Genomic DNA, 24745 nt, shown 5'->3' with positions numbered 1-24745 from the left:
CACTTATCCACATTACAACCCTATGAGGTAGATTCAGCTGAGAGTCTGTGCCCGGCTCACGGTCCTCCAATGAGCTTCATGGTTGTGTGGGGATTTAAGAGCCTGACCTGAGTGCCATAACCTTTTCCCTACCTGTGATAGCCATTTGAAGGTCTGTCCCATGGAAGATGGAGCAAGCTTGTTTTCTCCTACTGCAGAGGGCAGGAGCCTCGAACCAATGGGCCTGATGGGAAATTGTAGGCCCATTACCAAAGGGGCCCCCCTTTGCCTCTACCGGGGGACTTGGAGTAGGCCCCTCAGTTGGCCAATGGGCCTGCCTGGCTCCCCTGTGTCTTCTGGCCTGAGAGCCTCAAGTTATCCACCTCTGTATTAGACTTACAGATTGCGTTACATATATATATATATTAAACATTAACACTTCATGGCTGACTGGGGATTTGACATAAGAACAGCCCTGCTGTTGGGCAAGTTTCCGGAATTTTCTACACATTCCCTGAACACCACTTTGACCATCATAGTGCAGGGAGGGTTCTGAGGACAGTAAGTGAGGGACAACTTGGCAGTGTGAGTGTGTGTGTGTGTGTGACAGAGAGAGAGAGAGAGAGAGAGAGCTCAAAGCATATGGGGAGGAATAATAATAATAATAATAATAATAATAATAATAATAATTTATACCCAGCCACTCTGGGCGGCTTCCAACCGAATATTAAAAACAATACAGCGTCAGAAATTAAAAACTTCCCTAAAAAGGGCTGCCTTCAGTTGTCTTTTAAAAGTAAAATAGTTGTTTATTGCCTTGACATCTGCTAGGAGGGCGTTCCACAGGGCACGGGCCACTACCAAGAAGGCCCTTTGCCTGGTTCCCTGTAACCTCACTTCTCGCAGCGAGGGAACCGCCAGAAAGCCCTAGGCGCTGGACCTCAGTGTCCGGGCTGGATGATGGGGGTGGAGAAGCTCCTTCAGGTACAGTGGTACCTCAGGTTAAGTACTTAATTCATTCCAGAGGTCCGTACTTAATCTGAAACTGTTCTTAACCTGAAGCACCACTTTAGCTAATGGGGCCTCCTGCTGCCGCTGCGCCACTGGAGCACAATTTCTGTTCTCATCCTGAAGCAAAGTTCTTAACCTGAAGCACTGTTTCTGGGTTAGCGGAGTCTGTAACCTGAAGCGTATGTAACCCGAGGTACCACTGTATACAGGACCGAGGCTGTTTAGGGCTTTAAAGGTCAGCACCAACACTTTTGCTCGGAAACGTACTGGAAATGTACTGGGAGCCAGGAAGGACAGATACTGGGGGATCTGTCAAGCATTCAGCCCCCTGCCTCCCGCCCTGTGCTGTGCAGGCTGGCAGGTGTGCCTTCAGCTCTGTTGCAGCAGAAAAATCTCACACGCCCGTTTGGTTAAGCAGCGGAGATCAAGCTGTGCCGGGAGACGCCGTCCGCTTCAAGCTCTAGCTCGCATGCTTGAGTTCACATGGTTTCACCAGAATCGGTCTTGCACAGCTTTTCTCCCCTGCAAGATTCCCACTGCATAGGTGCACCACCCAAATCTCAACAGCCACCGCCATTTTCCATTTCTTCATCGCATGGGGTCGGACTGGATGACCCTTAGTGTCCTTCTGGACTCTACAATTCTATGATTGATCAAGATCACGCAAAAGGCACACTCCATCCTTATGAGGAATGGGCAAGCATTAATTTTACTTTGTTTCTTTTAAGTTCCATTTGCCACATTTGTGATCTTTCTTAAAGCAACACCTCAGGAGGATTAATCAGCATTTCACTGTTGTATGTCATTTTCACCAACGCATGCATTTTTGCACACAGTATTTGGCCAGAGAAGGGGATCGCAAAATGCTGAGAAGTGCACATTGTTTCGGGAAGTGCAGAACAGGTAAAAGGAGAACCAAACTGAATTTGTCCACTTGAACCCCCAATTCTTACACCGCCAAATGGTGAACCATGTTCAGCCTGAGGGCCACATTCCCTTCTGGATAACCTTCTGGGGTCCACATGCCAGTGGTATGGATGAGGCAGAATTGAATGATTGTCGTCAAAGGAACATGCAGTTTCCCACCCCAGAAAGAACCAACAAAAATAAATTGGGGGCCACAGATAGCTCAGTTGATAGAGCACAAAATTCTTAATCTCTGGGCCGTGGGTTCGAGCCACATGTTGGGCAAAAGATTTCTGCATTGCAGTGGGTTGGTCTAGATGACCCTCATGGTCCTTTCCAACTTTGCAGTTCTGATTCTGTGAAAAACCAGAGGCTTCCAACCCATATCTCTATCTCGGCCAAGTACAAGGTATTGCCAGAGTTCAAGGACTCATTCCAGCCAGACAAAAGTAATGGAGAAGGAGGGGCAGCGGCACCAGGGGAACTCCCTGGGACTTTCCCAAGGGCTAGATAGAAACGCTTGAGGGACAGCATTTGGCCTCCCCCCTGCTTTACAGGGGAGGTTGTGCAGATTTCAACTAGATATCACATTGTAAGTGCTTTAACACATGAAAGCATTGTATAAATGTTAAGGGCAGTTAGTTTTTATTTATTTCCCCCTTGCTTGGTCTAGATACTCACAAAGCTTTCATAGGCTGCATGTACACCAACCATTTAAAGCAAATGACTTTCTTCTAAGAATCCTGGGAACTGTAGTTGACCCTCTCCCAAAGACACAATTCCCAGCACCCTTAACAAACTACATTTCCCGGGGTTATTATTTGAGGGTGTGGGAATGTGCTTTAAAACGATGCACTTGAAATGTTCGGTGGTCTGTATGTCACCATCGTTACAACACTAATTAGGCTTTGTCAGCAGAGGGCGCCCTGTTCATAAGGAGCCAGCCCCCCTGGCTTTTTCCTCTCCTCTTTCCCAAGACAAACAATTTGACTAATAAATCTTCCAGAGAATGAGGAAAGGGTAATTGGTGAAGAAAAGGGGTTGTTTATGTCATCCTTTATTGCTTTACCATAAAGCGATGTAGCTGAACTTAAAGCAGAGAGAGAGAGAGAGAGAGAAAGCGAGAGAGCAAGAAGAGGCGAAAGTTCAATTCCTATCCTTTGTGGAGGGCTCAGCTGCAAAGAGGAAGAAAAAAGAATTTTCCATTTCAGATGGGGTCTTTGTAGGGGACTGGAGATGTGGTGGGAGCAGAGAAGATCACATTCAGGGGTGGAAGATGGGGAGGCAAGATCCACAGTAAGGGAAAAAATGATTCTGCTTCTGGGATGGAACACTTCATGTTTAATAACCTCTAAGAAAGAAAAGAAAAGTGGATTTTAGGAGCATCTATGGCATTTTGTAAGCCTAAAACACACTGGCCTCTGGATTGTTCCTTTGCATTTGGGGCTCCCTGTCAGTGTGGATCAGCTGATTGGCACTGACAGAGAACTCCGCTGAGACTGGCTGCGTAAGAAACTCCAAACAGAGTTGATCTCCCCTCTGCAGAGGAAACGGATTGGATTCAAACCGCTTCCTCCAAAACTTATCAGCCCCTTTGGTGGCAGGTGCTCCCTGCGCCAGTCAGCTGATTGGCACTGAAAACGCATCTTTAAAGGAACTACCAACCAGCTAATTGACAGCTACAGCGACCTCTGTTTAACTGGATTGCTTGATGTTGTTATGACATCAGGGTGATTGACTGGTGGATAGTCCCACCCATCTGTCCGTGTTGGCCCAAGGGAGGGGCCGGGAAGTAGGGATCCAGCCTACTGACAGGATCCACTTCCCTGCCCCTACTCCATATGGACAATGACTGGATCTTTGGCTATGTCTGACAATATATGTATATGTGGGAAGATCTGACAGTATGTGTTGGCTTCCAAAGTCCCACAACCCAGCATGGGGCCCACGGACAAAACAGAATTAGGGGACATTAGGAAGAATTGCGCCTGGGCAGGTGTGTCCAGCTGGGCAGGCAATTTTGGAAGGCAACTGAGCACACACCTCTTGGAGTGTGAGAAGAGGAGGATTCTATTAACCATATTTAATTCCAGAGTTTAATGAACAGTGTGTGTAAGGGAACCACTCTTGTGCGGTCGTGAAGTTTGGAACTGCTTTTCAAACAAAGGTTGGATTCCTTTTCTGATTCTGCTGATCTCTCTGTGGTTTATCTACCTCCCAAGTCTTTCCCCAGATCTTCAGGGGTCATCACAATGGAAAGAATAACCCTGTTGCTTGAGATTTAACACTTCTCAGGAAGTTTCCCTTTGGTGGGAACGCTGTGGTTTGTTTTAGCAACAGAAAACTGTCCCTAGGAGAAGCCGGGAAAGCTTCACCTGTTAAATCTCAGCCTGTTGTTGTTGCCATAAAAGGCCCAGAAGCAAGTCCTGTGACAGCAACAAGAAAGCAGCTATGTTGTTCTTTAGAGCAGAATGGATTGAATATGCTCAGTGACCTTGGGATGGGAATGGAATGACCTCAGAGAGGACACGGAATAGAAAGGAATGGAGCAGCGCTCCACATGCTGCAACATTTTGTTGCAGGCCCTACATGTTTGTCTCTGTGGCCTAAGCAAGCAGAGAAGTCCTTAATCAGTTCTGTGTTGGTGCTCTATCAGCAACCGTTACAATAAAGTGGAGGGGTAGAACTGTCCCATATTGCAGATGGGAACAGACTGCAGCTATAGTCAAAAGTGAGTTTATGGTAAGATCTGAACCAGAGAGTCCTTAACTCACCACTCACATGTCTGTAGCTTGGTCCTAGGCATGTTTACACTCAAGTAAGCCCCACACGCTCTGAATTGAGGGGTGGGGTGGGGAGAAAGGGCACATAGGATTGCAGCCTTAGTCGCTGTGCAACCCCAGCTCCCATCGGCTGGGGAAATATGTAGACATCTTGTTCCAGGGAGCCTGTGAGAGATAAATCCTAGAAAGTTCATCAAGCCAAAAAACCAATAAAAAGCTTCCTCTCTGCAAGGATGGGAAGCACATTTTGCAAACATAATTAAGGCGAAAGATCATGTTCAAAGGGAAACAGTTTATGTTGGCAATCGGAATCAAAAGGAAAAGGAACGGAAGATTTTATGGATTGTGAGAGCCAAATTGTTGTTGTTTTGTTTTGTTTAATTACAGCAAAACGGTACAATGTTCCCCCCCACCCTGCCCCCACCCTGTGCCTTACCCCATCTTGCCGGAGAGCATTTCTGTTGCTGTCACTTTAAATCAATCTGCAGCCCCCCATTCCCATTTATATCTCTGTAATGCGAAGCGGATGTCGATGTGAATTGAAGCATTTTAATCTTTCCTGATCAAAATGAAATGCAGACCCGCTGGGATTTATAACAGACTTTCTACACATCCCCTAATTGAAAATAATAACAAACATATTATTATTATTATTATTATTATTATTATTATTATTATTATTATCATGTATGGTCCTGACTGAAGCAAGAGCGGAAAAAGAATCAGTAAGGGAAAGGGGGGAGGGATATTCCTAGTTTGAAAGAAAAGAAGCAAAGTCTTTATATTCAAAAATTTATCATGGTTTCTCATCAGTTATTTAAAAAAGAAGAAGCCCAAATTGAGACCAAATGACTCAGAGTAAAAAGCTATGTACACACCATACATTTAAAGCATTGTTAAGGGTGCTGGGAACTGTAGCCCTATGAGGCCTGAGGGCCATACTACAGTTCCCAAATTTCCTTGGTGGGGCAGGGTGTGTGTGTTTAAATATGTGGCATATTTGCAGCCAAATATGCAAACTGTGGTTGAGACGGACTGTGGGGTGTGTAAGATAGCTGAAAGCAGTTTGAGACTGGGTTGGGAAGTGATATCATTAAAATTTCTCACAATGCCCTAGCACAGCCTATTGAAGGAGAAATAATCTGTATCGTACATTTAAAGCACAGCTATGCCGCTTTAACGGCATGGCTGCATAGAATCCTGGGAGTTGTAGTTTTTCAAGGGTGCTGACTCTGAGAGAACTCCTCTCCCCTTCACAGAGGGCAAGGCCACATCCTATAGTGAAAGCACACCTGATACACATTACTCGCCCCAAGGAATCCTGGGAACCCTCACAGAGCTACAATTTCCCAGACCCTTAACAAGCCACATTTCCCAGGATCCTTTGGGGAAAAGTCGAGTGCCTTTAATTTGTGCAGTGGATCTGCTCAGAGCTACAATTCTCAGAGTGGTTTAAAAACCAATGCCTCTTCCAAGAGCAAACTGGGAACTGTAACTGGGTTGTTCAAAGAGTGGCCTCAGCTAATGTTATATCCCGAGAGAAGAGTTCGTAGCAGCAACTAACAAGGCACTCTGAAGCAGGGGTAGCCAAGGCAGTGCCTTCCATATGTTTTGAATCCCACCATTCCTGACCATGCTGGATGAGGCCAAGGGGGTGCCATGGAATATTACGTGCGACAACATCCACAATCTCAATCATATTAGATGGCCCAGAGAGGAAGGATGGGCAAGCCTAGCCCATGGGTGGGAATCCTCAGGACCTGGGGGCCGAAAGCAGCCCTCCTCTGGCCCTTGGGACTCCCCCTAGCCATACTCCCCACTTTCCTTGAGTGTCCTTGCCTGCTTCAGATGTGTCCTTAAGCTCTGATGAGACTTTCCGGGCTAGAAAGTAGCCTACCTCAGGCCTAGCAGCTCCATGGGCAGAGGGTGCTTTAGATGTGGAGCTGGTTGATGGCAGGGCCGGCTCTGTCATTGGACAGCAAATCCTATGGGGCAAGGAGCAGCTGCGAATTTTCGGAGGGCAACGCTGCGTGTGCCACACACACAGCTTCTCTTGTACCCAGATGGGGTGGAAGATGGTGTTCTTCTGCCGGTGTTAAGATTCAAACTGTCAGCCCATCTGGCTTCTGCACATGGAATTAGGTGGGGTGCCATCTTGACTTTTGCCTCAGGCAGGAAAATGCCTTAGGCTGACCCCAATCACAGGAGCACTGAAATTGTGCCGTGAGAACAGAATGCTTGACTAAATAGACCAGGGAGAGCCGCCTTTCTCCTTCCTCGCTCATAATATTGGCATTCAGGGGTCATCCAATAAAATTTGACGGGCAGTTGTCCATGGTTGTTGGTGCCCAATGAGTCTGGTGGGACAGGAGACAGGGAGGCCCAATGGTAGGCAGCACCATTTTAGAAATATTCCACTCTGCCATTTTAGGACTGTCTTCCAAGGAGACATATACCGGCTTGCAATGCCTTTAATGTACTGGGGTGTATTTTGCTGCAGGTCTGGAGGTTATAAATTGAATTATAGAACATCCCAGGATGAATTCTTTTATACCAAATAACATAATTCTATATTGTACAAAGTTAAGGTGAAAGAAAGGCTTTCTCCACAAAAGGCAGATTGGATGGTGTGATCATGAGATGTGGTTGACCAATGGTCTAAACACCTGCCTCCGCTTTTTTTAAAGCCAGTGTCTCTGTGGGGAACCTGTTGCCCAGCAGCCACTGCAGGACTACAACTCCATTATGCCCCATAATTCCCCTGCTCATTGGCTGTGCTGCCTGGGGCTGATGGGAGCTGGAGTCCCAAGGGCTTCCAACTCTTTCATTGAGGATAAGCCTATTGATGGCTACTAGTTGTGATGGCTGTGTGGAGCCTCCAGTTTCGGAGGAAGTATATAACTGAGTGTCAGTCGCCAGGCAGACAATGATGGGAAAGTGCGGAAACCTTTTGCCTCCTATACCTGAAGGCACTTGGTTGGCCACCAAGAGAAATGGGACATTCTCTCAGTGGACCATTTGTCTGATACAGATTCTGTCTAGATTCTCTGTGTGAAGAAGAGAGAAAGAGAGAGGAGAGAAAATCAGGGGAGGGGTTTGTTCTTTGAATATTTTTTATTGAAAGATGTGAGAGAACTCATCAAAAAAAATTGAACAGATAGATACCCGAATAACCAGCACTTTTCTAATCATGTCATTAAAAAAAAATTAAAACAATATATAGCACACTGTCCATGTGATATTTTAAATTTTAGTATAGTTTTAAAGGTTATTTTTTTTCCTTTTTTGTTGTTCTGGAGTGAAAAATAAAAACCTGAGGTTTATTCCTGCATTTCTTTTTTAATACCCCACGCTCCAAAAGAGATTCCCGCTGCCCCATTCATTCAACATTAAAATTTCATTTTCAATGGTTATATACTGGGAGGGGACACTGTTCCCTGTAGAGTCCCTGTAAAAAGGATTTAACTCCCTCCCCCCATGTCTTCAGAGCAGTACTGATGGCACGATTGTCTTTGAACAGGCAGGGTAAGCCTTTTTTTTTTAGACACAAAAGTCAAAAAGAAAACCCAATATTTTCTTCCATTCACAAAGAGCTAAATAGGTCTTCATTTACAATATGTATGCTCACGTAAAATGAAAAAAACAAAACAATGAAATGTGACGAGTTAAACTCTAATTATGTACACTCCAATGTACAACTCTGAATAAATTAATACCAATTTTTGCATATTTTGGGATTCGTATAGCTTATTTACACAAATTACCATTTATTCCATAAATATTATGTTTCTTTTAATTTTTTTTTCTGGTACACAGGTTGAGTTCAAGAAAAAAGAAAGAAAGAAAGTCAATCACACTGACTGTACCAGTTTCTAAAGATCACTGTGGATGATTTTTGATGGCCTCCCAGGAAAGTGGGGAGCTGGATGTCAACTTTCAGAAGTCTGCTGTCCTCTTATGTACTGCGCCCCAAATGAATGTCCAGTGTTCAGTCAGCCAGAGTTTGTAGATTTAAGAGGAAAGAAAATTCTCCCCCCATTGTTCCTGCTTGAAAACAATGTCCGCATTTCAGAAATTCCATCCTTATAGGTAGAAAGTAGCAAAATGCCTTTTCCAACAGTGCTGATTTTTTTTATTTTATTTTTTTAAAAGCTATAGGAATAGGTGGCCTGAATCAATACCCTTCCAAGACCATAGCTCTCTCTATATATCCTGCTACAACAACCAGAACCAGGAAACAAGTGTGCATTTGGGGGCAGATGTGGTTGTGGGGCTGACCTCCAGAACCCAGGTCAGCACCAAAATTCTCCCATGCTTCTTACCAACGGGTGATGCTCAAATGTTGTAGTGTGCCTCCTTCCTCCCCTGTTCCATCTGGGTGCCTCTGTAGTGCATCACACCTGGGCTCCCTCATCCTTACCCTCCCTTATCTTAAATCCCCCCTCCTCCTTTTCTTAAAATAAATATTTATACTGTGCTGTACACACCTTTTCCCCCAGCATCTCCTGATCCCTTTTGGAGGGGCTGCCTCTCCCAAGGGTTAAGTCACTTGGGCGATTCCCTTCCGGGAGAGACTTCCCTCTGGGTGTCTAGACCACTGACCAGTCTCTGGATGTTCTGGAGCTCATTGATGGAATCCTTTAAGGACCCTTTAGGGGACAAGGAGGCCCGTTGGCTGCTGGGTTTGTGAACGGGTAGATCCGAGAGCGGACTGGATTCCCTGCTGCTTCCGGGCTTTGAACCTTCTGAGCTGGCATTCAAGCTGGTAGGCAGGCCAGTGGTTAGGAGGTTGGTGCTTGGTGGGATGGTGACCGGGATCTGGTAGGGGCTGAAACGCAGGCGAGGACGGGCGCTGCTCAGAAAGGGGTTCCGGGATAGCGAGCTGGCAGTGGCGGCACTGGTCACCGGCATGGCGGATGCTGCGGCAGCTGCCGCCGCCATGTAAGTGTACGGGTAAGGGAAAAGTCCACCAAAAGTAGGCACCGGGATTCCCTGGGGACAAGGAAAGACAAAAAGGAGGTTACGAAATTCCACAGCTCAGAAAAACCACCGGTTGCAGAGTTGAAAGGAACAAGCAAAGGAATCGCGTTAAATTACAGCAAACAGATTTGGCTCCGTGTAGGCAAGCATGCGCACATCTTAGCACGTTATCTATTGCCCTCTTGGTGTTACAATTCATACCCTCCCATTCCAGAGATGGACAAATCAGTCAATTTCTGCTTTACCTGTCGCAAGTGCTTGGAAGGCCCTGAAAAATTCTACGCGGTTTGCTGGGATTTTATCTTAGGGACAGCAAATACAGACACATAGGACTCCCTCTTCACATTACAACATGGAATTCGGTTTGTCTTAAGGACTTTTCCAACCCAATATTAAGTCTGTCTTGGATATACTGTGCTGTACTTCTGTTCATTGTTTATTATGTTCTGTTATTTTTGTATTGCCCACACGGAGTTTGCTGCACGTTTGGCATATCCAGCCTTATTTCTCTACTGCGGTCAGCTTTTAATTTGCAAGCTCTTTGAGGCAGGGAATTCTTTCTTTCTTTCTTTCTTTCTTTCTTTCTTTCTTTCTTTCTTTCTTTCTTTCTTTCTTTCTTTCTTTCTTTTTGCTTATGCTGATCTGGATAACAAACGGAAGGGGCTATGCAACTGGTGAACAAGCACGGGCTTACAATACAGACTGCTCCAAAGTGGCAAATGGGGCTCTGCCCCCCCCCCCCAAAGCTCAGTCTGCCTTCCACCAGTCCTTACCCTGCCTCCCTCCTCCTTCATAACCATTCCCAGAGGGGGTCCTGCCTGTCAGCTCCCTCCCCCTTTGTGTTGTCCTTGTAGAAGCCAGCAGGGAGGAGGATTCCGAGGAAACTAGAATTAGTTGCCTCTGGAACAGCTGAACATTATCCTGGAATACAGCTGTTCCTGGAGTGAACATTTTGAATAATCTGAATGATTTTTATCTACATAAATGCCAGGTAGAGAATTTGAAGCCCTTACTTCTCTCTCTTAGCTCTCTTTTTATTTTTAATGATTTCTAGCTTTTGTCTTCTTCTGCTAATTTGATCTATGCTCGTGTTTTGTTTTGTTTCTTGATGTCCTCCACTGTGTGTTAATGAGGATACAAACAGGAAGATGATGGATGGAAGATGAAGGACCCCGTATGAGAGGCAGGGAAGATCTCCCAGGCTGGGAGGCTGGAAGAAGAAAGAGAAGCTCCCAGTGGAGAGTTGGGTGGGTTCACTAACTTTTGTAGGAGACAAGGATTAAGATGTGCCCCCAACAGAAGGTCCCCCCCTTTTTCAACTTGTTCTTTTTGTTTTCTTTCTGTCTTCCTTTCTATTTTTCATGTGTTTGTCTTGTTCTCTCCTTTCTTTTCTATTTTCATTGAGATCAATTTGGCTTTTATTGTATAGTATGTTGAAAAGTTTCAATATTTATTTATTTTAAAAGAATTCATTGCCTCTGCCTGTGATTAGCTCTGACCTCACCTATCATTGGCTCTGGGTTCTTGCCCCCTGTTGGGCTCAATAAGTCTGGGAAAGAAAGCTTGCATTAAGCTGAACAGACAAGACTAGAAACATGATGGGTCCAGTTTGGGTCCCGCCCCCCCCCCAGACCTTTTGTCTAAATGACATAGTATAACTTCCCTTCTGCCCCAATCCAAGAAAATCTCCTGCCTAGATACTAAAGGCCGCTTAAATGCACTTTGAGTTGCAGTGACTCAGTATGATTAAAATCACAACTAGATCCGCCAGCAGATAAAGCAGGCTTAAAATTTTATGCAGAAAGGATGAATAAATAAATGCCTTGATTAACCAACTAATATCGAAAAAGGGGGTTAAAAAACAACAAGAAGGAACTTGCTTTGGATAGATAAAGTCAGGCCAACAGTATTGTCTACACTGGCTGGCAGCATCTCTCCAGGGTTTCATGCAGGGAGCCTTTTCCCCCCCAGACCTACCCAGAAATGCTAGGGGGTTGTACCTGGGACCTTCTGCATGCAGAACGGATGCTCTACCACTGAGCTAAAGTTCTTTCTGTAAGTCCAGGTGAGGATGACTGAATCTGTAAAATTCAGTTCCTCTCAGTCTTCTCATTTTTTTTCAGATTACCCCATTCAGAGTGCATTGAAAATCAACAAGACGTCTGCATGAAATTGTCATGAGTGTTCCGCCTAAGAGATGCATTTCTGTTGTTATTAATATATGTAGTTTTGAGAGTAATTCCCCTATTTCCATGCACCACTTTTGCTTCCACTTTCCCATATATAACCTACATGCATGCGTTGCCAAATCTGAAGAATAATGCCAAACATCCTTAACTTGTGCTTCCTAACTGAGCTGCAGCTAATCTTAAAAATCTGCCAAATTCTCTAAAGGCTTGCTATGTAGTTCAACGGCCACAACAAAATTTCATGCACCTTTTTGTGTGTGAATTTCACCTAATTTGTGTGCAATTTGTGTGCCCAAGGTACACATTCGTGCAAACTATTTCCTCTAATATAAATGCATTTTTGTACATTATTTTCACTAATAGAAGCATTTTATCAGTTGGCAGTTTACAAAAAAAGTAGAACAATAAAACCATCAATAAGAGGAATTAACAATAATTTAAAACTTCCCAATATATATATATATATCGACAATAAACTAAAAACATATGAAAACTCTCATCAGCTTTCTAAATATCTGCATCATTCCTGTTTTTAGTAGGTGCTGAAAAGAGTGCAGTGAATATGTCTGCCTGATATCAACAGTCAAGGAGTTCAACGTAAGCAGTTTATATATTTTTTCTATATAAATAAATACAATTTTAAGATGGGTTGTGCAAGGTTCAGTCTATTCATGGGTTAGGAGGGAATACATCTGAGTTATCTCAGGTTGGTTCCAATCTGATACTGTAATACAGAAATATAATGGCCCTTCTTTATAACATTTAGTGGACTCCTTTACTGATTAAATTGTTAAATGAGCTTTCAGCCAGTTGGTTTTATCTAAATAAATTTGCACACTAACCATGATAGGTCCCTTTTATCTTAGATGTTAATCGTGGTTAGTGTGCAAATTTATTTAAATAAAACCAACTGGCTGAAAGCTCATTTAACAATTCTTCAAATCAGTTGACGGCTCTGTTGTTGTTGGGTTTTTTATGCATAGGGGGAATTCACACATGCAATTCTGAAATCACATTCTCGAAATGGGGCACCCCCCAGCATATAAACAGCAGGCATGTCAGAACAGATTGCATGTTTTCAAGTGGGACCTGCAGCAAAAATGATAGTGTGGAGTGCACTTTTTCAGTCTTCTAGTCAGCCAGCCATTCCCTCCTGTACCATACTCCGTTCCGCCTTCTCCCCCCGCCCCCAGCTTTCTAGTGCCCCACCAACACTCATTCTGCATTCTGTGGCTGCTGACCATGCTCAGTCCTCATTGGGTGTGTCCATCATTATCCCCCCCCCCCCAATATTTTTGTAATTCTGAAGGCCTTGAGGCTTCCCTGTGCCTTCTGGTGTTTGTGTGTGTGTGTGTGTGTGTTTTTCCACTTTGACTCTATATGCAGCAGCACTCACAACCCGAACATTGGAAATAGGAGGAATAGTATCCTGGTAGCCATTCTGGATACTAAACTAGCACAAGCAAACAAGACAAAACTAAACAAAAGGAACCAATGGTCTCCCTTGTTATACTTCCGCTTCCTGTCCTCCTAAAGATGAGTGCAATTGCTACCTTTTTTGGTCAAAATCCCCAGTAATGTGAGCATGCCAGCACTGTTAGACTGGGGCAACTGTTCCAGCCCAGGGCCCATGTTCCTTTGCGGCAGACTTCTGATGGCCACATGAGTCAACAGTTTGAGTGTTACCTCTGTACAGTAGGAAACTATCTGCACACGCACGCACATTCACACACCCAATGTCTCTATCCTTCAGCCCCCCTAGCAAGGGGCACAATCCCTGTTCAAGAACACGTTTCAGCCAGGCAAAAAGGTGTGGCTTGGGGAGGAGGTGTGGCTTAGAGAGAAAGAGGGTGTGGCCTAGCGAGAGTCCTGAGGGCCAGGCAGAGTGGCCTGGAGGGCTGCATTTGCTCCCCGGGCCTGAGTTTGTGCACCTTTGAGTCAGACCACCAGGTTCTGAAAAACAGGGTGTGGAGGAAGCCAAGGTGGGTCTGCTATTTTCTTTTCTGTTTAATTATTATGTAGAGAGAGAGAGTGGGGCAGGGCAGATAAGAGTATGAATGGTGGCAGGGAATGGTGGCGAGAATATATGAGGAGGATGAGAGAGAAGTGGAAATAAATACTCACATTGCAAAAATAAACTAAAAATGAAGTGTGCCATGTGCAGAGGCTAAATATGGGTTCTAGATCTGAGTCGGCTGGAGGCTAGGCCAGATGGCAGATCAAAGACCAATAGGATCAACCTTGACCGCAGCAGAGAATGGCAAAGGACCCAAATATGCACATCAGCTTTCAGTCCTTGCAAGCCAACAAAAGTAACATGACTAACGCAGCGCCTAGTTAGAACTCTGGCATGCACTCCCACAAGATCCAGTGGTGACCACCAGCCTCGAGGAATTCCTGGAGGAGAAGCCTGTTGATGGCTACCAGCCATGATGACTATGGGCTGCCTCCAATCTCAGATGCCTCTGAAGACCGGCTGCTGGGAAATCAAAGTAGGGGGAGCCACAGTGAGGTTCCCGGAAGAGGCATCTGGTTGGCCACTGAGAAAGAGATGCTTGAGGGGTCCTCCTTTGGCCTGACCCAACTGCAGGGCTTATGTTCTTGGTCCTACCTGTCTGCAAGTTGCTGCAATAAGTAGTCTTTTGCGGCACATTAAAAAACCAAAACAACTCGTCATCTTCTAGTTTACAGAAGGTCCCCTGACTACGGCTAGCAGAAAAATCTATATGCCACAGGTGACCAGGTGCAGAGCAGGCGACAAGCCAGAATTACTAAAGCATATCCCAGCACTGGCAGGTTCACCTTCTGGCAAAAGCCTTATCCCCTCTTGTGTTTTAACTCTGTGGTGTAATATACCCAACAGGGCAAATGGGCCACTGCTCCACCAATCGCAGCCTGACCTCAGCCCGCCCTCTCCTGTCGGTTACCAATCAGGGAGCGGGTCTTGCCTGTAATTGGCTCTGGTTTCATCTGCTGACCATCTTCCTGCCTTCTTCCCCAGCAGTCTCAACAGGGCAGCACCCAGCACCACCCAGTCTGGATGCAATTAAATGCATTCTGGACAAAAAAAACCCTTCCGATTTTCAAATCAAACCCAAACGGATAGATAAAACACCTCTTAGTTAGAGCCACACGGCACTTATTTCCTAAAATGTCTTTTTCTTCTTCTTCCAGTAAGCAAAGAGCATTACAAAAGCAAGCATGCCCTCCCTGCCCAACACACAGCCTTGTTTCAGCTCCTGGGGAGTCGGGGAAAAGCCATAGCTCAGTGACAGTACTTGTGCTTTGCATGCAGAAGCTCCCGGGTTCAAACCTCCAGATAGGGTTTTAAATGTCCCTTGCCTGAAACACTGGAGAAAGCTGCTGCCAGCCAGTGCAGACAATAGTGAGCTAGATGGACCAGTGGTCTGATTCAGTACAAGGCAGCTTCTATGTTCCTATGATGTCCCAGTCTTGTGCTTTTAGGAAAGTCCCCCAAACAAGGGGGGCACCCTAATGACAACAGTTGTGTACTGAAGTTCCAATAACTCCCTCAGAGGCTTATCCGAGGCTCCTTAATGAGACCAGTGATGGTGGTGATCAAGCCAGATGAGGAACGGTCGAAGGCATTGGGTATCTTTAGCCCAGAGATTATTAAGAGGCGACTATGATAGCTGTCTTCAGGTATTTAAAGGGGTGTCATGTGGGTGATGGAACAAACATGTTTCCTGTTGTTCCAGAGGGTAGGAAAAAGCCAATGGAACCAAATGAAAATTAAATGGATTGGGGATGAACGTTAGGAAGAATTTCCTGACCCGCTGCAGTGGCTGGTGCCCATTGGAAGAGGTGGGGCAGAATGCAAGGAGTCAACACAGTAGGTGGAGCCAGAGCAAGTGAAGAGTGTGGCCAACTTAATTATGGTTTTGTCTCCATCCACCACATGGCTGAGTTCTACAGGGGGCAAAAAGGAGGGAGATGTCAGGCAGGGTCACCTCCTGGTCTGGTTGTAAATAAGAAAGCAGGCAAGTGGGAGCTGGCAAAAGGCAGGTTGAGGTTGGTGTGGCGGCTCCCCCTTTGCCCTAAAGGATCAGCTTCCACAGCTGACTCCAGTAAAAGCTCATGGAACAGACCACCTTGGGATTCCTGCGTCAGCATGCGGGTTGCCTGGACCAAACTCTCAAAAGCTCTCATATCCTGCACAGAAACTATGTATACAGTCCCCAAGGATGACACAGAAAAAGCTTATTTGCCTACATATGCTCATTCATTCCTATGCACCTTAAGAAGAGCCCTGCTGGATCAGGCCAAAGGCCCATCTGGGTCCAGCATCCTGCCAAAGGCCTTTACAACCACTGCATATGGTCATTCATTATACCCATTTTGCAGATGCAGGAGTGAATACCAAGTCAGGAGGGCTGGCAAAGGGCCAGATTTGAACTGCAGAGACTTCCCTGGTTCACAAACTGAGCCTTAGTGCAGCCTGTCCTAGTGCATGTTTACTCAGGAGTAAACCCGCTGCTTGAGTTCAAAGGGGCTTGCCTAGGATTGTGGCCTTCACGCTTAGCCATGCTGCCCTAGGAAAAGACTGCAGAAACATAGGAGCCTTCCTTATAGCAGGTGTGGCTGTTTGGCCATCCAGCCCAGCACTGCCTTCTCTGACTGGCAGTGACTCTCCAGTCTTTCCCATCACCTGCTACCCAGTCGCCACAGCAGCTGACAGTGCGGAGTGAACCTGGGGCCTCCCATAGGCAAAGTACATTGATCTACTTGGGTACCAGGCTGCCCAGGTTGTTACACCGCAGCACCATTAGCCATTTCCCCCTCCCGAAACAGCTCCTTGCCGCCTTACCTGAGAAGCCAACATGTGCTGGGAGAGGTGGAAAGGGAAGGGGGTGGCTGTGCCAGCTGCCCCTTGCGAGGCAGAAAGACCTCCGTTCTCCAGGCTCCCTCCGCCTGCCACTGACGCCAGCAAGTGCCCCATGCCCATGGCAGAGAAGGCCCCGGGAGCCATGGCAAATTGTCCCGGGTGGATGAAGAAGGGCTGGCCGGTGCTCAGGGGGTTGAAGAACTGCTGGCCGTGGAGCCCCGAGAGCGCCAGGCTTTGCAGGTGCCCAGCGCTCAGGTGCGGAGGGCTGTCTGTCTGTACCATCAGCGGGGCAAAGGACTCCTTGCTGCCCCCCAGGGTGGTGCAATCCGGAGCCTCTTTCTTGGATCCTTCCTGCTGCTGCTGCTGCTGCTGCTGCTGCTGCTGTTGAGACGGCTGGGGTGGCTCTTTCCTGCGCCCCTCCACCTTGTCTTTCTCCAAGCCCAGGGGGCTGAAAATGCCCCCTTCGGCGGCGCTCTCTTTGGAGAGATTGCTGGCTTTGCCGGCTCTCTCTTTACTCCGCTCTTCGCCGCCTTGCAAACGGGGGCTGCTATGGGGGCTGCAGTTCCCAGGGTCTGGGCTTGTTCTCTTCCCTTCGGGGAGCTTCTCCAGCTCTTGGTCGCTGCCCTTGTCTTCTGCAAAAGGAGAGGGGAAATAAAATTAAAGAGGGGTCTTGCGCTGTTGGGTTGTTGTTTTTCACACCACTGGTTGCTTCCAAGATTCAATCACATACTAACTTAAGAGCAGCCTGCAGGATCAGGCCAATGGCCCAGCTAGACCAGAATCCTGTTCTCACAATGGCCACCTCCGGGAATAATAATATATTATTATTATTATTATTATTATTATTATTATTATTATTATTAACAATAATAATAATAATAATACCCCGACCATCTGGCTGGGCTTCCCCGGCCGCTGTGGGCGGCTTCCAACAAAATATTAAAATACAGTAACGCATCAAACATTAAAAGCTTCCCTAAACAGGGCTGCCTTCAGATGTCTTCTAAAAGTCTGGTAGTAGTTGTTCTCTTTGACATCTGGTGGGAGGGCATTCCACAGGGTGGTGCCACCACTGAGAAGGCCCTCTGCCTGGTTCCCTGTAATTTGGCTTCCCGCAGTGAGGGAACCGCCAGAAGGCCCTTGGAGCTGGATGTAAGTGTCCGGGTAGAACGATGGGGGTGGAGACACTCCTTCAGGTATACTGGACCGAGGCCGTTTAGGGCTTTCAAGGTCAGCACCGACACTTTGAATTGTGCTCGGAAACGTACTGGGAGCCAATGTAGGTCTTTCAAGACCGGCCGCTCCCAGTCACCAGTCTAGCTGCCACATTCTGGATTAATTGTAGTTTCCGGGTCACCTTCAAAGGTAGCCCCACCTTCAAGCATGACCTGTGTACATCCACGCTCTCCCCCGCTGCAGTTTCCAGCAGCTGATATTATTCAGAATTATTGTTGCTTCTGACAGTGGAGGCAGAACATAGTCATCAGGGCTAGTAGCCAAAGAGAGCCTCAACCTCTAAGAACCTGTATTATCCTCTTTTAAAGCCATCCTAGTTGGTGGCCATGATTGCCTCCTGTTCTGTAGTTCTGTAGTTTAACTCTGCGCTGCATGAAGAAGGACTTTCTTTTATCTGTCTGGAATCTTCCAACATTCAGCTAAATTGGATTTCCATGATTTCAAGTTTTGAGAGAAAGAGAGAGTGAAACCTTTCTATATCCACTTTCCCCATGCCATATATAATTTTACAAACTACTATCATATCACCTCTTGCTCGCCTTTTTTCCAAACTAAAAAAGACCCCAACTTTCTAATGTCAAATTTGGATTGCGCACTTGGAGGTTCTTACACAGTAAACCTCCTCCCCCAACAGATCAGCCTTTTTCTTTTGCAAGAAGGAAAGTGATGGGGAGGAGAACGCACTGGAAAGTGTGAGACGAATGCAATGTTCTATCTAACCTCCCTGTGAACAAATCAGAATGAACCCTCATTAAATAGCAGGCCTTGACTCATTTCCCTGCAAACAAATCAAGATGGATACTCCATAAACGGGGTCATCTCGAAGTTCCCTTTGTCTATGCGTTGTCAAACAGAAGTGCACATTAACCTAATCTCTAGCAAGGGGATGTTGTTGTTGTTGTATTCAGAGAAGTAAGAAACCACTAAAGGTAAAGGGACCCCTGACCATTAGGTCCAGTCGTGACCGACTCTGGGGTTGCGGCACTCATCTCGCTTTATTGGCTGAGGGAGCCGGTGTACAGCTTCCAGGTCATGTGGCCAGCATGACTAAGCCGCTTCTACCAGAGCAGCGCACGGAAACACCGTTTACCTTCCCGCCAGAGTGGTACCTATTTATCTACTTGCACTTTGATGTGCTTTCGAACTGCTAGGTTGGCAGGAACTGGGGCTGAGTAACGGGAGCTCACCCCATCGTGGGGATTCAAACCGCAGACCTTCTGATCGGCAAGTCCTAGGTTCTGTGGTTTAACCCACAGCGCCACCTGTGTCCCTTAAGAAACCACTTACAATGGAATAAGTCAGGGGTTGGGGAACTTCCACCCTGCGCATCAAATATAGCCCCCAGACCCCCTCTTTGGTCCAACTGCACAACGTGAGTGAGACAGGGCTGCATTTGACCCAGAGGTTCCCCCTCCTTGGAGCATAGGATGACAGCCCAAGTCAGTTTAAAACAGAATGGACTGTAAGAGACAGAAACCTCACAACACATAACAGGAAGGGAAAGCCATATTGAGGTGGGGATTCCTATTTGTTTATTCGATTCTTTTTAGATAGCCATCATTCTGCTATGGTCTGTGGACTGACGCAATGAACACTCTTCTGCTCTGTAATAAATGATCAACTAGCAGCACAGCTGATTGACCCTCCAATTTGAGGTCGCTGCAGGAGACTGCAAAAAAAATCACAAAAGCCAACCCTCAAAGGAGTGGAGAAATATATACAGGTGAAGAAGGAAATGAAGTGTGCTTAGAGTCGCTGCCAGGGGGCGATAGAGAACAGGGTCATTCGCCCCACCGACTGACCATTCTCGCCAGCAAAGCAATGGAGAGAAATTATATATACTGTGTATATATACCGCTCGCTCGCCATTGCGTAGGCATAATAAAACTGGCCGTTTCAATCACGTTAACACCTGGAGAGATCCACTTATCGTGCAACGTAAAAAAAGGAGGGGGGGGGAAGGTTTCTTACTCCACTTTATTTAAAATCCATAATTTTGCACAAGCAAACAGTGAAGGGGCGCCTTCCTCTCGCCCTCTTTCCTTCCCCCAACTGGAAGAGAAATTCGATCTGTTTTGATGGGGGAAATTGCCCTTGTTGAAATGGGTAATTGGAAGAAAAATAAGATGTCAGAAGGATCGTATCTGTTGCTGGGAGTGGAGAGCAAGCGGGTAAGATGAACTGAAGAGGGAGAATATATAAAAACATCCTGTATCTGTTTATGAAATTGGAAATACACCGACCACCAGATTCAATGGGGCTAATCCTGAACCTAAATGATGTTTACTCGGAAAGTGCCGTGATATCCATGAAAAATACTTCTAAAAATATGCATGCATATTATGCAGGCAACAAAGGAAAAGACTTCTTATTCGTCGTTGTGATCAAGCTGCAAATCCGTAACAAAAAAGATTTATCTGAATCTTGAAGTCTGAGGCAGCGAAATCCTAAATCTACTTCCCTGAACGCATGCCCCATTTAACTCTGCGGGAGTTACTTCTGAGTAGACAGGTAACGGATTGCGTTGTTGAGTCTCTTGCCTTTTAAATCCAGTGGGTTCTATTTTGCAAATTTGATTTACAGGTTGTAAAACGGGGGGGGGGCAGGGGGGATTGCAAGCTAAATCACTAAAAATGTAATGATGTTTTTCTTCTTTTCTTCCTCTCCCCTTTGAAAGCTCTCCAATTTTCTTTCTAAGCTAATATTTTTATTGGCTGGGAGTGAGGAAAGAGAGTTGAGTTGATGAGAAGCCCATCGAAGCAGACTCTTTCTTTCGACAGAAATAAAATCCAAAAATAAAAATAAAACCACTCTGGTTCTTAAATTAAGCTCAGCAATCTTGATAAGAAACTCCTCACTTTACGATTTATATCTTAGATTAGATTGGTTGGGAAGGGGGAGGTCAATGCCGTACGCTGTTCAAATGAGGTTTACCCCCAGGGAAGTATATTCCTAGGTATAAAATATTGATAGATGATTCCAATTAGATTTCAATATGCACCTTCCTGTGTTCCTAAATTATCATAGAATTGTAGGGTTGGAAGGGACCCCAAGGGTCATCTAGTCCAACCCCCTGCGATGCAGGAATCTCACCAAATCCTACATAGTTTTCAAGGGTTTAGTCCCAGGGAATGTTATTTCAGGTGCCTATTCCACACTGCAATTCTAAGCACACTTTCCTGAGGTGTGGTAAACCAGAGCTACTGGTTTGTATCCAGCTAAAAATGAATCCTGTCCATTCATTTCAATGGGTCTCCTCTGAGCATGGCTGACGCTAGACAGGTAGATTTTCAAGGCCTTGACACGGCTTTGTGCTGAATTAACACACACCCACGCATGTGCTGGTTAAAACGAGGCATCGCTCAGTGCGATCTGAACCCCCAGTTCTGTTGCTGATTAAAAGAAAAATCATTCAATCTTTTGGATCGCAAGTACAAGAAGGTAAAATAGCTGCCCTAACCCCACTCAGCAATGTGGGAATGATATTCACTGGCAGTCCCACAAGCCTGTTGTGAAAAGATGTGTTAAGCGCTTTGATGAAGGGGGAAATATTAATTTTTTTGTTAATCAATAGATACAACCCCATGAACATAAGGGCCTGCCTTCCAGTCCTGCACCTGTTTACTCAGAAGTAAACTTCCCATTGCATCCAACCTGGAGAAAAATATAGCACTTTGAAAGGCCCATTGAAGCCAGCGGGATTTACTTCTGAGTAAATCATGCCTGGGATCAGCCTGCAGAAAGCAACAACAAAGTCTTTTGTAGTTTCAGAAGGGAAAAAGAGCCCCCACGAAGTTCAACAGGACCACACCACACATTTAAAGCACATTTCTTCCCCCCCCCCAAAAAAAAGTACAATCCTGGGAACTGTAGTTTTCCCCTAGCAGAGCAACAGCTCCTAGCACCCCGAGCAAACTATGGTTCCTACGCAAGATTATTTTTTTTTTTAGGAAGGTATTCAGAAGCTTTTTACCTCTGCTGTTCCGGTGGAGCCTCAGGGGACTGGGAGTTGTGCCCAAGGGGGAGTGGAGCGACTCCCGGACGGGGGCTGGTTCACACGAAGACGCATCCGATTCGCCCCCATCCCGGTCTGCCTTGCACTGATCTTCGTACATCCGCAAAGAAGGGAGAGTGAGCTGTTTCCTTTCAGTGACAAAAAGCAGGCTTTAGTCTTAAGTTTGAAACAGATGGTCAGCGAGGTAGGTGCCCAGAGCCTCCTTCTCTATCTCTGCCTTTTCGGTTTCGAGAGGAACAGCCGGAGAAAGGGATCATTGGCTATTCACTGGTAACTGCAGATATATATATACACACCTGTAACCAAACCTAAACCCGTGGAACTGAGACAGCCACATATTTCTGCCCTGCTTAACCTGGGTCATGTTTTAGATTATTACGCTTTTTGGACAGAGACCTGGGCTCTGAGAAGTGGCAGGAATGCTGATGGCACTAACAATAATACTGTAATAATATATATTTTTAAAAACACACACATTCATTGTTTCACCATCAATGCGCCTATGTTTATTCATGGTTGTTTCTGTTAACTGGACCATCAGTGTAATAACGAGCAAATTGATGGTGCAGTTTTTATTAGGATGGTTATTAATAATATTCTGATTACTATTGTGGCTTTGATAAATTATTATTTAATAACAGTAGTAGCAACAGTATTGATAAATGGGCACACTGGTGGAACAACACATAAAATGCTACTGCTACTGCTATTAATAACTACCATGTAAACATTTGTAGGTTAAGGTGCAGGTCACAATCCCACAGATGTTTGCTTGGAAGTAAGTCCAGTGTGCTTAGTGGGGATCCTTTCCAGCAAGGGCTTTTCAGACTGCAGCCGGGAAAGGCAACTCAAAGGCAGGCAGACTTGGTGCCCTACAGAAGTTGCAGCCAGCATGACCAATGAATGGTCAGGAGTTAAGGGTGTTCCAAAACATCTGCAGGTCAACACCTAAGAGGGGAGTTGGAGGAGGAGGAGGAGGAAAGAAAAGGGGTGGGTGGGTGTCCTGCTTTTTTAAAAAATCCCCAGACTTGATTAGTATTCATACATACCTTTTTTCTCTCCTGCCATTCCCGGTATCTCGAAATCCTTTTGCAAAGGGGTTGTTATCGATTTTCAGTTGGGTGATCTGAAAAATTAAAGGACAAAACTCTTTTAATTCAAGCATGGCACCTGATGGACACTCTCCCCTCCCCAAACAAAGCTGTGTCACTTCAGCTCCAGGAAATTCCCTGGCCACCCTGCCCTCCCCCCCCCCCAGGTGCTAGGTGCTGGACACCTATTCTTAATACGGTACACGTCATATCCCTCCCCCTCCGTTTCAGGGAAGAAAATTTGGAAGTCGGATTTTAAAAACAATAACCAAAAGCACTCTGACGATTCCTCCAGATATTAGCAATTTAAAAGCACTTGGAATAAATCGGGATGAGGGAGAGAGGGGAGGGGAAATGGAAAACATCACCATATCCTTTGTGCCAGAACTCCCATCTTGTTCCTTTACTAAAAAGCCAGCCCCGTAAAATTCGGTGGGGTTTACTTCCAAGTAACCGCTTGCATGCCGTGGCAGCTTCATGGCGCAATGCTAGCCAAGCTCCCGCAGAAGTAAATAGGCATACTTGGAGGGTCTGAAAGTCACGCTACTCCAGAATAGCCATGGATAGGAAAATCGGGGTGGGGGGTGGGGTGTCAAGCTGTCTTTGGACTACAACTCCCATCATCCATAGCCAGTGGATGATGGGAGTTGTAGTCCAGCATCTGGAGGGACACAGAATCCCCCTCCCTGATTTTGGATAATCAGTTTTTAATTGCGTCTGCAACCCCCCCCCCAAAAAAAACCCAAAAACAAAACCACATGCACACACACTCCCCCTTTCCAATTCAACCCAGAAAGCATCTCATCCGCTCACTTTTATAGATCAGCTCCGAATCCCCTCCGGTTTAAAACACACCGCAGGCTTTATTAAAAACGATGTTGAGGTTTTGCCTGAATTATTCATCGGGGTTTAATGATAGGAAGCTGCTCGGCTCCCCGGCCCCAGTTTCTCACGGCCCCCAAGAGGGAAGGTGGCGACGAAAACACGGCCAGGCTGTTTAAACGCTATTCTTATCTGGTCTCGGGGAAAGGAGCGCACGCCAGGAGTATTTTTTTTATGGGCTCTGGCGACTGGCTACAGGAGACCCCTCAATTATTCATGGCTTGGTAATATGTCCCGCAGATACCGCATTTTAAAAATGGATGCGCAATTTTCTTGTATTTTCCCCTCCCGATACACACACAGACATCTCTCACTCTTTCCACCGTTTCACAGGAGATTATTGTTTACATTTTTAGATATTTGCCTGCTGATTACTTTTAAGTCCCTACACACACACATCCCCCCCCCCAAAATGGCAGGATCAGACGCCCATCTTATTTATCCATTATTTGCATTATTTGCATTATATATTCATCCTCTAACTTTTATTGTTATTATTTATTAAATTTAATTTTAAAAATTGCCATAGCAACTCAAAGCGACTTATAATATTTTTTAGCAAAAAAACACATCCATACATTAAAACTACCACACACCACGCACCATCCCACCCATGCCAAAGGCTGTAGATATTTAAAAGCCAAAGTCCTGGTTAAAAAGGAACATATTTTTTCCTGGTACCTAAAGATATGCAATGAGGGCACCAGGCAAGCTTCCCTGGGGAGAGCATTTCACAAGCAGGAAGCCACCACTGAAAAGGCCACATAAGTAGTAATACAAAAAAAAAATGTTCTCAAGGCCAGGAATGGGGATTATTTGCATATTCT

The 24745-nt window shown here is 45.8% G+C and overlaps 1 protein-coding gene and 1 long non-coding RNA gene across 2 annotated transcripts in view; one reads left to right on the top strand and one right to left on the bottom strand.

Annotated features, from left to right (window-relative positions):
• The first annotated feature begins 1261 nt into the window (after window positions 1-1261).
• On the top strand, window positions 1262-8817 carry LOC310832777. The gene is made up of 2 exons (XR_014558431.1): window positions 1262-1893; window positions 8496-8817. It is a non-coding gene; the product is annotated as an uncharacterized lncRNA (long non-coding RNA).
• TBX2 (T-box transcription factor 2) overlaps window positions 7775-24745 on the bottom strand; it is a 34219-nt gene continuing 17248 nt past the window's right edge. The window contains exons 4-7 of the mRNA XM_083714523.1: window positions 22995-23071; window positions 21904-22073; window positions 16677-17326; window positions 7775-9671 (exon numbers count right to left, since the gene is read on the bottom strand). Coding sequence (XP_083570649.1) covers window positions 9225-9671; window positions 16677-17326; window positions 21904-22073; window positions 22995-23071 — 1344 coding nt within the window. The 3' untranslated portion in view covers window positions 7775-9224. The remainder of the gene's footprint in view (window positions 9672-16676; window positions 17327-21903; window positions 22074-22994; window positions 23072-24745) is intronic.

The sequence above is a fragment of the Podarcis gaigeae genome (assembly GCF_964106915.1).
Source record: "Podarcis gaigeae genome assembly, chromosome: 15".
NCBI lineage: Eukaryota > Metazoa > Chordata > Lepidosauria > Squamata > Lacertidae > Podarcis > Podarcis gaigeae.
This window is presented reverse-complemented; position numbering and strand designations above follow the sequence as displayed.